Here is a 15,416-nt window from a genome sequence, read left to right as displayed (position 1 = left end):
TAAACTACGCCTGGCAGCTCACTGAGATACAAAGAGGCTGAGCTAGCCTGTTCTGCTGGGGCAAACTTATAATCTTCCTTTTTCCCCCCAAATACTTTCCAAGCTTTTTTCCACTATCTGCAAGGCTTTTTTCATGGGTGGGTTTGTGACCACTAATTGTAAGCTCCCCCTACAGATAGAGAACAGAAGAGAATTGAGAGATAAAATTTTGCTACTTACTACAACAAAAAACCTCCAATGCACCACAGCAGAAGTAGTTTTAGGAACACAATTAGGAGAAGGCTCACATTTGGATGCGAATTATGTCATTTTTACATCAATAATCAACAGGATCTCTCCAAGAACCCAACTGAGAGCTCAGTCAGGTTTCCAATAAATACTTGCAGTGGGATTTTGCTTGGTTATTTTCAAGGAGCTGGAACAGGTAGAAAGCAACCTATAAAACTTAAGCAGGAACTTAGATTGAACCCCACATGACAAAGATCACATCTAACAGCGCTAAGCATCTAACATGGTCTCCCATTCATATTTGACTTCACTCCATTCATGCCGAGAAAGAGAGGCTCTTTATTAAATAAAGCAAGAGAATCCACTCGTCTAGCAGTGTATATAATAGATTTACTGTATGTGATACTTTGGTTACTGTCACAGTCTGCGCCAAAATCCACTAAAGCATTTCTTGCCTTCACAAACATCCAAAAGGCTTCAGTTGTGCTATTAAACCAAATCCACGAGATACCAAACCCCAGTAATTTCAGCCTAAAAATAGCACTGCGAGAAGCCAGGCAAACTTCCTTTGATGTTTCATGAATCGTGGAAGTATTTCCAAGCAAGGAGAGAGAAGTCAACTCCAAACTGGGCCCCAGTAGGTAGATGGGCAGTCCAACTGCAGAGCAGATATTACCACGCTGGAGACCTCCCTGTAGTAATTTGCTGCCTGGATGTCAAAGTGGTAAAGAGACCCCAGCAACACCCTGGGTGCAGTTCTCCTCTCACCCCACAAGCAGCCACTTCTATCACTACCAGATGGTGCGACTCGACTCTTGCTGCGTAAACACTGGGAGGAAAGCCCCGCAGAGGCACTGCTAAAAATAGGAGGAACAGCCTTTCTTGAGCTTTTCAGATCCTTATCTTGAAAGGAGAATAAAACAAAGGAAATTCTCCTCCATGTCCCTGCCAATCTCTCTGGTGTGACTTGATACCACTGTGCCTTTTAGCATTGTGATGAATTGTTCTCTTTAACTACCAACAACTACAAAAGTAATAAATAATCATCCCCTAAAAAGCAAAAGCCAGCCAGAGTTCTGCACCAAGGCTTAAGTTGTATGTGGCTTTAAAATGGCCAGTGACAGCAGGTTTCTGTCATTACCAATCTGGAAGAAAACGAAGCAAGTTATCTTTCTGAGCATGAGGCTGGAATAGACAACAACCTAAATTCAGAAGAGCATTGACATATGTTTATCTCTCTTTGATGTTTGTGTTCATTTCAACAAATGCTTACGGTCAAATGCTTTGTTAAAACAAGGCTCCATCTTTTCTCTCTCAAGATTTAGGGTGGATCTTTATTTTGTTCAGCTTCATTGATTCCATCTGGGTTTTCTGGAAGATGTATCCATACCATATAGAAGGTCCAACAGATTTACATGGAATTATTACAAACATATCACTCAAACACTTTTTCCCATCACTAAACAGCACAGGCAGCCAGCTGCCATCTTAGCAAAGGCAGTCACCACAAAATTAATTAGTCACCAAAACCCTAATTAATTAGAAGACTCCTTGAACTAACTCTATAATGAGCAAAGTAATCTCAGGCATCAAGAGGATGGTGGTGACAGATGTGTAATTTTCAAACTGAAAAGAAATGCTATCAGATACAGTTGTATCATTAAGAAGGTTCATCCCAAATGTTAATAGGCTGTTTGCACCTCTGAGCTGTGCTCAGCACTACTACAAGCTGCTAAGTAAACATCATCTGTGTGGTGCAAGGGAAAATAAGCCTGCTGTAAAGCAGGAAAAGTAGGTTTGGGCCAGGGACAGCAAGGTAGCCTAGAACAGGGAGGACCTGTTCTCTTGACGCCCAGCTGTAAAGTCACAAGTGAGGACAGTAGGAAAGCTGGTGGCTTAGTCACCACTGAGCCTTCACATGCCACTGCCGAGAATGGTGGGCACTTGCTGCTGGAATTGCACTAAAACTCACCAAATTTAAACGCATAATTCCGCATTAGAAAATCAGGACTGTACAAACTCAGCACAAACGACTACAGCAGTCAGGCGTGGTGCATGTGATTTTGGGAGGATTCGCTACATGCCTCAGATCTCAATAGAACTGGGCAACAGTGGCAGGTTTTGGCAGCAGAAACTCCATGTATGAGAAAGCACCACCTCGGGATTTACAACAAACACACCTGTATGTGAAGATCACATAAAACAATTTGCTCTTCCATGCATTACTCCAGGTAAGTAAGTTAAAAGCCAGTCAATGAGAAGCCCAGATCATTCACGAATTGCATCCATATTAATCACTGTTATTTAACAGAACAGGCTGCTCAAGATTTGAGCAAACTGTCCAGTTTTAACCTGTTTGTTTTGGCTGGAAAGAATTTCAAAGGGCCATGTCCAGCCTTTACATTCCTGAGGAACTGATTCTCTCTTGCATTTTCTAACTTTCCTTCCCAGCAGGCATGCAAGTACTCAGTGTTTGATGACTTTACCTTTCAGAAAGCTGCCGAATCTGAGGAATCCCCATGTATTTGTTGAAGTGCTCTAACACATTCACAACGCCTTGGAGGAGGTTGGCAACTTCCCCATACTGTCTCCTCCTGGTCATAGCCCTGTAAAGGAAATTAAAGATTTAACAAAGCAAGTCTGAGGAAAATCTTGGGTGGCAATTCCACAGGTTACCTCATCCATACCGGGTCATGCCAGTTTCTACTGACATTTATTTTTCTAAAATACACAACTCTTCATTAACATTCCAATGCAGCATTAAAATTTCACTTAACTGATGCTAAAATAAACCAATGCAGGACATATCTAACAAAGCTCCAGAAAACATAAATGTCAAAAGCAACATTTGGCAAAGAACATGTAAACTACTGAATGCATCCACTTCCCAGTATGGGTCCGGAGGCAGTAAATGTTATTTTACTATAATGACCTGAGTTAAGCCATTCGTCATCACACACAAAGTGTGAGTTAAAGCTTCACAGGGAGGAGAATCATTATGCTGAAAAGCCATTAGCCTTGACTTTTTTGTTAATAACTTTCACAGGGAACTTGCAGAAAAAAACAACTTTATTTTTATTTCATCCTTTAGGATCATTCCAATGGAGACAGCAGCCTAAGTAAAATTTAATTCTGAACACTTCGCAATCCAGCGTTCGTGCAGAATTTGCTACAATCCAAGAACAGGCTGTGCTTGGGTCTCACAACTTCACAGATGCAACATGTAAAAACTGAACTCCCTTAGCCCGTGTTTCTCAAGCACATTAAAAAAAGAAAACCACAAAGAATTATTAGAACCATCTAACCCCACTTCATACACAGTACAAGCTGTAAGGCTGCTTTGAACTCGTTCTCAGAATTACAGTGGACCTTCCAGAAAGCGAGATCCCATTCCAGTTTAGGAAGAGACCGCTAAGAATCCCCCCAAACCCCTGAAGAGCACATCCCTAATGACGATACCTAACTGGACAGACTGCCTTACACTTTCATGAAGCCAGACTCTCATTCCCAACCTATTAAGTAAACTTCCCTCCAGAAAAATAAGCAGCTGTTACAGACCTACTCAGAGCACTGCACTGAAATTAAGAACTCAGCAGTGGTGTCAAAGTGCCACTAAAATTCATGTGCTTACTCCAGTGAGTCCACTCCTCCTGCCAGCATGTGCAGGTGATTGAGGGTGGTGATGGAGGTGGTCAGATGACGCTTGGCGTGATCTAGCTGCTTGATATCCCGCGTGATATCTTTAACCTGGTGAACAAAAAAAAACAGGAGTCTGGTTAAATATCAAGCGACTGCAACAAAGTTTTAAGGAGATGAAAAGGGGTCTCCCCGTTTTAGCTCTGCAGCCACGTTAAAGCAAGGCCAAGGGTACAGATGCAAAGCATGCTTGATGGCAAATTACAAACCAGGCAGCAGCAAAGACAAAAATCAGTGCCCCCCTCCCCTTCAAAGGCTAAGACAAAGCTGCCACTCACCATTTGTTCTGATTTTTCAGCCTTGTCTTTAATATCCTTAATTTTACCAAAGAGTTGCTGGATGGCTTTCTGAGCTTCTTCCAGGGCCTGAAAAAGAATCAAGGTCAGAGCAGAAAGAAAACCTGCAAGCAGTTTTCACCTCTAAGAAACATTCAGTTGCCTGGTCTCAGTCAGTGGAGGGGAGCAGTTTTGTTACAAAGAAAATAATATCAGCCCAACAAAAGCCGGTGTACAATGATGCGCATAGTAGGATTTTAGCCCAGGTGGACTAGTGCTTCAGTATTCATGTTACAACAATGTGCTGGCAAAATCTGATCAAGACATTCTGTGAAAGCACCTCTGTGACATGACCTGGAGGTTTAAGGTTACCGCAATAAATTTCCGTTCACTAAGCGTAGAAAAATATGTAGTTACTCCTGATTAATATGCATTTAGAGTAGGGAAATGAAACCTCCACACAAAACCCCAATGTTCCACCAATCCTAAATCAAAAATACACATCACATACAGAACACTGAGTACTTGCCTAAAAACCTCGCTGAATTAGCAGGATATTATCCTGTTGGGAAACGCCCTGCTCATTTGGCAGATTGCTTTGGGGTGGGCAGTTCAGCCTGCCACCCACAGGCATGAGGAGCGGAGGCACCCGTCCCACGCACAGAGGTTCAGCAGGACCTACGGAGATCCAGCGAGGGAAACGGACTTGGCCCGCATTTTTTGTGCTGTTTTACTGCAGGTTGCTTTGGGGATCTGGTTGTCTTTATACAGCCATGGCGCATCTGACCTCACACGAGCAGCGTGAACCACACGTGGATGCGATGAGCGAAGCCACATGTCCGAAATCACATGTCCAAACTCTGACTTCTGAAGTAACTCAACACTTTTCGCCTTCCCGGCCTGATAACATTTCCAGCTCCAGCCCCGTTTTGTTTCCCCGCTGTTAAGTAGGATTCTAGTCCTCTTTTTATATCCAGCCCCATGACCAGGGTTACGGGGCTAGCTACAAGCTCCTTCAGCAAATAAATTTAACACATCTTCATTCTGAAATGTAGGAGCAAGCTATCTGCCAGGAGGTTTTGCTGGAACGTAGCTGCGTTATAATAAAAAGTATAAGAGTTGGAAACGTTTTATAATTCGTTTTCCAGAGGGGAAAAGTCTCTTCTGAAATATCTTCGGAATCATGTGAAAGTTAACACTTCACCCATTAGTGTCACACAGCTGTCAGATGGCATGTTTGGGAAGTGAAGCGAACACAAACGTGCTACAGGGACACCTCTATTAGAAATGACCACCACCACCTACCTTCTCATTTGGCTCCAGACTAGTCACCTTTCAGAATGAAGTTTTCTGTCCTGCTTAAAGGCATGTGGGTTAAACCCAAACCAAAGACCTGAAGAACACCCCTTGCCTCGTACGTAACTACAGGCTCTGCACCAGTCCCAGGGCACGGCTGCAGCACATCGCTCATGTGGAGCATGAAGCATGCAGCAACCACCCTGCGTATCCTGAGATGTGGATAGGTTTGGAAAATAAATAAATCAGTCTTCGATTCTTCACAGATGCCAATTGCTCGGCTTCCCTTTGATTCCACACTGACAATAAATGCTAATTTCTCTTATCCCAGGGAATTCAGTGGAGCTGCTGAATTTTCCAGCAGGAGAAGTGAGGATTTAACCCACCCAAAAAAAGATTCCCTGAGAAGAGACATTATCCAATTATCCTCCTTCATAGCCAAAGCCAAGGCAACCTCATAAAAATCATTCACTCTTTAGATCACCTCAAGCCAAGGTGCAGCAATAGGTCCAAGTCAGGACCTCAAGCAATCTGAACGGGGGAGGCAAGGTGAGAAGCCTGTGGGGGCCATGCATGCAATGCAGCATGACAGAGCGATGCTGGCACTCTGTAGGACCACTCCAAGTTCCCAACTACCCACACACTTCTTAAACGCATCTCGAATACCATTCCCCTCCCATACGGTTCTTTTTTCCAGATACAGGCTCAGACAGCGCCGCAGCTCTCCTTGCTGATGCACGGCTGCCAGCTGAACTCCAAGACCTTCAACCATCCTCTGCAATCCTTCCACAGCAACTCCAACTTGCTCTCCAAGAAAAGCAGTGCTCGAGCTGCTACTTTAAGCATCAATACTTGGTTCGAAGTCATTTGCTCTTGACAGCCTTCAGCAACTTCAGAGTCAACAAGACCATGAGTGAGGATTTCCATCTCAGGTCTTCAGAAGGGTTTTTACAAAAAAAAATCCCTATCCACAAAGGAAAAACTATCTTATCTGTTTTCTTCATGAGACAGAACATCATCTAGTTGGATAAAAGGGGCCTTTTCCAAAGTTCCTGCCCGTAATTTATCCTCAGAGAATGTCCCGATCCAACGAAGATTTAAAGCTGTTCACATAGCAACAGCGAACAAAAGAGAAACCACACAATCTATTTTTCTAACGTACTATTAATAATGCTGTGACAAAAAAACAGACTTTTTTTTTTTAACAGAAGACTGGTTTCTGCCTGAAGCCCACGTTCCTGCTGCTGGCTGTCCTGCGCTCTGGGGGCAACGGGCCTGCTCCCCTCCTCGAGGCTGCCCCTGGAGCAGCGAGCAAATTCAAGTGGGATTTTGTTCTTGTACGCCAAAAACTACCAAAACAAGGTGAACTGGTGTCATCACCTGGTCCTGACACTTATTGCTTTACCTCCTTAGAGTCTCGGGAAAAACATGAGAGACGACACATGCTCTGCTCCAGCCTGGTCAGTTAAAGATGTGAGGCCTCCTGCTGCTGTGCAAAATGGCCTGGCTGTAATTTGGGGAAAGACACGAACAGCAGCTGCCCCTCTGTCCAAGTTCTATGTTGCATCTCTCAGAGAAGGGTATATGTTCCTACAGCTGTTAAAAAAACAACACAGAACTCAACAGCAACATTAACAGACCTGAGTAAACCAGAATTGCTCATAAACACTGCCTTCATTTCTTAAAACCTGCTTACAAACATTTGCTTAGCCATTAAGACAAATCTTCCACTAGTTCGAGGGCTACTCTCCTAAAAAGAGATGCATATTTGAGCTAGAAGAAACTAATTCATTGATGTGCTTGTTTTTTTAAATGTAATTTACATAATAGAGATGAAAATATTTTTCTTCAAACACAAATAAGATTTGTTCAAAGTAGCATCGTGTGAAAATCTATTTCTTTTTAGTCAGAGGGGCGCTACCAAAGAGATCCGAGGGAAAGCTCAGAACAAATCCAAAGTGTTATTTGTTGCACAAAGTCTACGATTAAACTTTTTTATGGTTCTTCTTATGGAAACCAATGAAAATTTTTTGGCTGTAACATTCCAAGTGCAGCGTCCAAAAGTAAAATATTGCACATAAAGGAAGGAAATAAGTAAAACCAATAATGGGGAAAAAACAACTTCACCATCCTGGTCACTGTGAAGACAGGGGAAAGAAAAGCGCAAAATCACCTCATGTTTGATAAATGGTGTTCATTATTAAGAAATATGAAACTGACATCTAAGGCAGGAAAGCAGGTCTAATTGTTCAAGGAATAATAAATAGATTTATTACTGTGCATAATGATTACTCTTTCGCCTGTAAAACGGGAGATGGGAAACTACAGACACGTAAAAAGACCACACTTGAGATATGGTAAGAATGCATTTCCTTCAGTAAATTCACACTGCTCCCATTAAGACAGCGAATCGTGAATTTTAAAAGCCTTTTCTTACTGCTTTTGTTGTTGTTTTATTAATAGAGGATTTATTGTGGACAGAAATTCTAAAACCAGAAGCGTATCAAGAGGAAAGGAATTGCTCTCTCTCTGACACAGCTGGTTTACACGATGAACAACACCCACCAATCTTGCTGTTGTGGCCTGACACAGGGGTCACCTTGCAATATTATTTACTGGTTTCCTCACCATACATGCAAATTTATGGCACTCCCAACTGGCCTGCAAAAGCTACGTTATTGTATTTCCTTCCCTAAAAGGGCAGTTCATTTCAAGGGCTGAGGACCACTAATAAATAAAGTGGATACATGATCTGTTATGCTTATATGATACACGGATGTCAAAATTAAGCTCGCAATGCCCTGGACGAACACCATATGACTCTAATCAGCAAGCGAGCCTGTAAGCTATGATTAACCCATCAGCATTATTTGTTAAAGCTTCGTGCAACCTCTGTGGTCCCTGGATGCCAGGCACCAGCTGAGAAACACAACTCCGGCAGGACTCTGCCCGAGAGGGGAGCGATCGGTCGTGGTGCCCAAGTGCCTTTTGCTGAGCTGTTTATCCCCAGGGCACCCCAGCTGCTCTGAAACCAGTGAATTTAGGAAGAGGGCAGGACCAGCAACGGAGCAAGATGGAGCGTGCGATGCAAGGCAACAGGCTTGGCTGCACGTCGCTTGCCCCTTCTCTGGCATGGGGTGTCTCACCTGCCAGCCAGGCATGGGTCGGCACAGCCCCAGCACCTTCAAACAAGGGACTGCAAACAGGCTCCTCCGCCAGTTCTTGCAGGGGGAAAGGGGTCTTCCAATTTAAGAACTGGATGGATTTTAAGCAACCCCATTTTCCAGCCAGTCTGTGTTTATACAGTGGAAACTCCCCTGCTCCTGCGTTAACAAAAGTGATTTAATGCAGAATGTTGAGAAGATGCACACAGGACTTGGAAAACCCAACTCTGTAGCACACGTCACCCCCAGGTAAGCTGGACAGACCTTGAGCTACACAGGTCTTCATCATCTTCTCCAAAGCAGGAGGGAAAAGCACAGCACATGAATCAGCTGCAGCTCTTTAACCCTCTTCACCTTGAGATGCAACAGGAAAGGAGTCCATCGAACACCAGTATGAAACAAGAGGGAGCAGTTAAAGCATGAATCACGAAGAAAAAGACGGCCTAAAAAATATCTTTCCTTGGCATCGTCCCAAGCAACTTCTAAGGTCAGTCTGCACATCGTCACTTGTGGCACCTTTTTATCTTGATCTTCCAAACAGCAAAAGGAGGAAATAAAACAAGCCAAGTGAGAAGCGGGGTGAGACCAAGCCTAACGGAGCAATACTGGCACGAATTTAGAATTCAGCATTTCGAAGTGAAGCGTCCTTTGAAAGTTAGCGTTCCCGCGACTTACAGTATGAAGTTCACACCACCAAAAACAGCATTAGCAACAGTGTTCGAGCCTAAAACCAAACTCAGTGAATTACAGCCTCTGCAAATCCCCAGAGCTGCTGCAAATGGACATAGCATTCTCCTTCCCTCCCCCCCCCAGGCACAGCTTCTGCCCCCTGCTACAGAGCCACCGCATCCCTCCAGCCGAGCAGCGGTGTCTCCTTGGTGGGTGTGCTGATTTCTAGACATTCATCCCATCAGGAATCTTGTGCAAGTAAACAAATACTGAAGTGCTAGAAAACATGCAAACAGAGGAATTAAAAGAGCGTGTTACTACAAAACACTGTTTATTTGGGGAAAGAACAAGTTTTCAGAGGCAGTTTGCTTGCTTAGGAAACTCTGAGCTTTGGGACGATCTGAACCAACACTGTTCTGTCTCCAGCAAGGGTTTTAAAATACCTTGATAGGTTCCATATGCTCCCTGGTGTTGTTCTAGAAACGTGCTAGTTTTATTTCCTTCTAGCCAATATACATTTCAATTGGATGTCGCTACTCACATCAGAAAGCTGCCCTCTACTAAGTATTTTATAGACGCCTGACACATCTGCCAAATTCACAGCATCCAAATGTATTTTTAATGCTACAAATTGGGCTGTGGTCAGGATGCTGAGAATTTAACGCTCCTGGATCGGTCCCCGCTCTTGAATACAGTGTGTTAATGCTTCTTTCATTTGCTGCCACACTTACAGCCCAGATCAATGAAAATCTGGACCATGACTAAAAATAAGTTCCCATCCCTGATTCTCAAAGGAGCCTCAGCTGCAGATTTCAAAGAAACCCTTGCATACTGTGACCAGCCTAACAATTTCTGCCACTAAAATCCCACACAAATGAGTCCCTCCAGACCGAGAAAGGCTAGAAATACACTTTTATTCTCAGTCTGATTTCATTTTAGAGAAAGCTCTTAAGTTTTACAGCGATGGATAAACTGCTGCAGCTAAAGCCAAGAGGGCTTGTCCATCAGAGCACTGTGACAACACACCACAGATACCCAGATAATTCCCCTGAGCAGACAAACCTGTGAGACACTCATCACCCTTGGTTTTGATTTTAGCAAATTTCCACCCTAGGATTCATCAAATGCTATGTAACCACCACAATTGCCGTGAAAGAATGTAGTTTTCTGTCATCAGCTCTAGTCCTAACCTCTACGGCTGCACAGGAGGCTTTAAATCAAAGCAGATTACGTCCAATACTGCACCGAGCTTAAAATTGCTACTCTTGTCCCTTCACTTAACCCTCCAAATCATACTCAGGAATCAAAATCCGTGCTCTGAGTAGCTGCACGGACACTGGCAGACAGCAGATGTGAAGCAGGAGGCGATGTCCCACGTAGTGCGGGTTGAAACCTTGCAGCCCAGCTCCTGAAGCTCACTCCCGCGTTAAGCCAGCGCCCTTTTCAGCTGTCAGTTGTATGGCATCGCCCAGTCCTGCACGATGAAGAAAGGTGGTGGTGTGCTGTAACTGACAGCAGTTTTATTGGTCTCTCTCACTCAGGTGAGTAATTTTACCTGTCGCAGCAGCACAGGTTTTACATCCTGCAGCCAAGTTCAGCAACCCGTCGAGCTGGTGCTGCTCAGACTTCGCAAGGTGAATTCACAGTCAGGTTTAGACCTTAGGAGGCCAGATCTAGATGGGGAAATGGATGACTGCATCCCGAACCCTACAAATTGGGATTTCGGAATGGAAATGCTGACAGCTCACCTGCCACAGGCATGGAAGAAGCACAGCTGGAACAAACACTGCCACTCACCAAAAATGGGAGACAACAAAAAAAAGGGGAGGAAGAAAAAATTCCATAGTAATACAATCTCCTGCCTGTTATTGGGATTTCTATTTTCAGGCTGGGCTTCTCGCTTTGCTGGCACCCAAAACCAAGCAGCGCTGGCTGGGGAACAGCCCAGGCTCCCTTTGCAACCTGCCTTTAACACCATCACGAATAAAACATCTCTTACCAGCACAAAATGTGACCTGCTCCCCAGCCTCGGGCGGCAGGACGACACGGCGCATTCGTTACCTCTTGACCCAGAAGCAAGAGGCAAGGTCACACTCGGACCCGCCTCGAACCAAGCTCTGCAGCAGATGGCAGAAGTTATGCCTGACCTCTTCGGGCAGTTGCAGATGCCAGTTTTAATGGCCAGTAGCCAAAAGAATAATAAACAGCACTATTTCTTCCTAGCGTGCCGTTCACCTGAAACCCTTTTCAATAAATATGTTCTGGGCTAGAAAGAGCTCGCCGTGTCTCCTAGATGGGAAGGACATTGTCCAGCTGTCATAATTCACTAGGGAAGTGACTCTAAATGAATATCACATTTGATTTATTCTGGCAGCTCAATTTCTGTTTATTATTCTCTGGTTACAAAAGAATATTGGGACTTCAGTCAGCGGGCTGGAGCCTTACAGAATCTGTGGCACGACTTTTTTTTTTTTAATCTATGAAATTACATAGCCTCAGACACAGTATTTAACCCTCATCCATTCATCACCTTAAAACAGTGAAATCTAACATTTGCTTGTTTGTATTTCAGAACACTGAACCGTTCAATAAAAAATGAACAATACGGCTTAGCCCTGCGGGAGACAATAGGCCAGAGTCGGTGCCTACCACATCAGGGGTGGTGACACAGAAACGCCCCCAAGTATTTTTTAGACATAGGTTTAATTAGTTATTGAGCTCTCAAGGTGATTTTCCTTGTCTGCTCTCAATGCTCACACAAACAACCCCAGCAGAGCCCGGGCCCCTCATCGAGACACAGCAGCAGCACAGCAGTGCCGGCCACGAGCCAAACCTGCAGCCAAGGAAGCAGTGTGCACTTTGATGCCTGGAAGAGAGCACTTATTTAAATAAATGCAGAAACGAAATCAAAGTACCTACGGCAGGAGATCAGAAAGCATTGGCTACCTTAGCTGAGAGCCAAACACAACCTGTAGCCCAAAAAGCCACCTCTACACAAACAGGTGGAGGTCGGAAGGGAAGCTGAAGCAACGGCGCTGTTTAATCAGCGTGTTTATGCAAATGCTGCACAAAATCAACTCTCTGCCTGCCAGGCTGCTGCTGCCTGTAAGCCAGCACTCGGAGCAGGGGAGGACAAGCTCTGACTCCAGAGACACCACCCGCCGGCTGCCCTGCAGCTGAGGACGTGCCAGCTAAATAGGCACCCGGCAGCCAGGCTGACACCACCAGCAGGGGAGGGCCACGCTCCCTGCTGCTGCTCTCTGCCACTTGCAGCGTCTGCACATCACTTTTTCTGCTCGCCGTCCGTCTTCGTTTCTTTTCCTCCCATCTTCATCTCTTCTCCTCCCTATATTGGTTCTGCAACACGTTTCCTGATCACTATGGAAAACAACAGCCACATTTTACTGAATTCCAGCTATGACCTTGTAAAACCCAATAACCTGTGGGCATTTTTCTATGCCAGACACATCCTTCCCCTCCTTCCACAGCCTTAACGACCGCCAGACGCTGCAGCACGCGGGCAGAGAAGGCTGCCTGGGACTCACCGCAGCTGCAGAGCTGAGCCGTGTTTATTTTTACATGAGATGAGAAAGGACAGCAATGGTTACCCAGCCCGGGATGGCTAATTAAGCTGTCTACTGCTGTGCCGGGTTCAGGCTGAGCAACAAGAATATATTTGTATTCTTTAACCACAGCAGCTGCCACCCCTTTTTTGCACTGCTGTAGTTAAGAAGAAAACAACATATTACTGTTCTCATGGAGCAAAGCAAAGAAGCAGGAGCCAAACAAAGCAATCCCAGTTATCAACTCGTATCTCCAGCCATGAGAAACACGCACAGCTTTTCCCAGCCCAGAGCACATCCCTTTCCTCTTTGAGTTAACACTTAACTCTGGTCTAGCACCGACCGAGGCAGGACCCTACCGCTCCAGGACACCGAGTGCTAGGAGGCGTTTGGACACAGCCCTCATTAATAGGCTTTAACTTCTGGTTAGCCCTGCAGAGGTCGGGCAGTTGGACTACATCTTCAAAGGCTCCTTCCAACTGAATTATTCTGTTCTATAAGCAAAGCTTTTGTTTAAAACAGCCTTTACCCATTGAAATTCAGTTATTTACTTTGTGCGTGCGCGCGCACAGGGCAGGAAGGGAAAGATGGGCCACAGACAAAGAGGTTTTGTTTGTTTTAAGAGTCAAACTATGAAGCCACAAAACCACTGGGGATGTTGGAAAGCCCCTTGAGGTCTAAGTTCCTACCAAAACAGACTTCACACAAAGCTGCCTCACCTTTATTGACGCAAGCCCCTGTGCCCTGCTTGACACTGTTAAGGGTTAAACCAGACTGAAAATGCAGAGACTGCTTCATACAAGGACAAGAGCAGGATAGGTGAAGCAGCTTCAGCCAAACAAGCAGTAAAGGCATGTCAGCTGCTGTCAAAAAAATTACAGCCAGTCCATGTAGAAGGTTCAGCAATAAACACAACTAAAAAGAGTGACAAATAGAAACGCACTGAGCGCGTTACACATCCAGTGGAAAAATCTATGGGAACTTTTTATACTACACCCTGGGGCGAAGAGGAAATTATACCACAACTGGACTGGAGCTCCTAGCAAGGTCAGCCCAGACTCCAGTCCAGCAGCAAATCTGAGAAAAACCTTACAAGAAAAAAAAAATCGGACAGCGCTGGCTCCCCAGAAAGTGCAGGCACAGCTCGAGCCACGTATTGTTACAGCAGAACTACGGCAGCTCCTGCATTCCCAGCCTCTCCCAAGGCAGCAGAAATAGCCCAAGTCTGGGACTCCCAAGGAAAATTTTGTTACACCCTGCAGAGGAATGTTCCACCCACGGCTGTTGTTTCCTCCCATAAAAGGATCACTAGTGAGATAATTTCTGAAGTTCACGGCATTGTCTGCAGGCTCTACTGAAATACCGCACCAGGAAGGGGAAGCCAAATGAGCCAGACTATTTTAAGGCTCTCGCATTTGGAGGAAATTCTAGGGCAAAATTTCAAAAAGGCAGATGCTTTGAACTGAGAAACATTACGCTCCGTGGAGAGGAGAGAGCATTCTTGTCTTCAGAGCTGCTTCAGTAACTCTTTTGGGGCCACATCCATTTGATTACTTTAGTTTTAGGTTTAGAACTTGCTTTTTCAGAGACATAAGTACTACTTGCTATGAACGTGTGTATGTGATCAAGACGTTTAGGCAACTGCTTAAAGGTTAATGACTGATGACAAAAGCTGCATCCTTCACACACCTACGGTTCACCTCGAAGGCCTGCTCGCTCATCTCAGCACGCAGATGGAGCACAGACGTCGTCCCCGGCGTTACAACCACCATGCTATCAGCCAGAAGTCTCAATCACAGGCAGTATCAGTGGCTGGATCTGCAATTAACATGTTGAACTCGCTAACCCTGAGGTCTCCTTTTCTTCACGGAGCACGCAGAGCACATTTCCATAGCCGCATACAAGATACTCACCACTGTGCCTGACGGGGATTTCAACTGCTCCAGCTGGGAGAACAACACGCAGCACTATTCAGGCACCTCACCGGCAGAGCACTGCCCTGCCTCAAAAACGAGGCTGGGCTCCCCCCTCCTGGACAGCCACGAAGGTGCAGCTCTCAGCAGGGCTGAGTAAAAGCTCTGCTCCTCAGCACGAGGGGAAGGCGCTTTGCCAGCAGCTGCTTTGGTAAATGACCCCATACCCAAAGAGAAACCAAGTTGTGATGGGCTACACAGCCTCGGTTTGCCTTCTAGGAACCTGCTGGGTATCAATGGTTTCCAAATATGCTATAAAAATAAAGATTAGTCAGTAACAGCTCCCTGGCCCTTGAAGCAACAGCCTACACGAGATTCCCAATCCCCCGTTTGGCAGCTAAAGCTGCCAGGAGATGGAGAAGCCAAGGCTGAGCTCCCTGAATCAGCTTCTCCACCCACGGCGTGTGCTCTGCGAGGACAGCAGGGACGGCAACTGCTGGTGTGCGCAGCTCTGGCTGCCCCCATGCACCCAGCACCAGAGGGGCGCAGCTACTGTGGAAAACGGAGAGAAGGGGACTCGGCAGGGAACCCTCTCCTGGCTTGCTTTGGCTC

The 15,416-nt window shown here is 45.4% G+C and overlaps 1 protein-coding gene across 1 annotated transcript in view; it reads right to left on the bottom strand.

Annotated features, from left to right (window-relative positions):
- The window catches only part of VPS53 (VPS53 subunit of GARP complex), a 60,037-nt gene that overhangs the window by 38,149 nt on the left and 6,472 nt on the right, over positions 1-15,416 (bottom strand). Inside the window, exons 5-7 of the mRNA XM_035560903.1 lie at positions 4,203-4,289; positions 3,860-3,975; positions 2,715-2,834 (exon numbers count right to left, since the gene is read on the bottom strand). Of these exons, the coding sequence (XP_035416796.1) occupies positions 2,715-2,834; positions 3,860-3,975; positions 4,203-4,289 (323 nt within the window). The remainder of the gene's footprint in view (positions 1-2,714; positions 2,835-3,859; positions 3,976-4,202; positions 4,290-15,416) is intronic.

Source organism: Cygnus atratus, chromosome 20 (genome assembly GCF_013377495.2).
Source record: "Cygnus atratus isolate AKBS03 ecotype Queensland, Australia chromosome 20, CAtr_DNAZoo_HiC_assembly, whole genome shotgun sequence".
In the NCBI taxonomy this organism is placed as follows: domain Eukaryota; kingdom Metazoa; phylum Chordata; class Aves; order Anseriformes; family Anatidae; genus Cygnus; species Cygnus atratus.
Note: the sequence above shows the minus strand (reverse complement) of the source record. Positions and strands in the feature narration are given on the sequence as shown.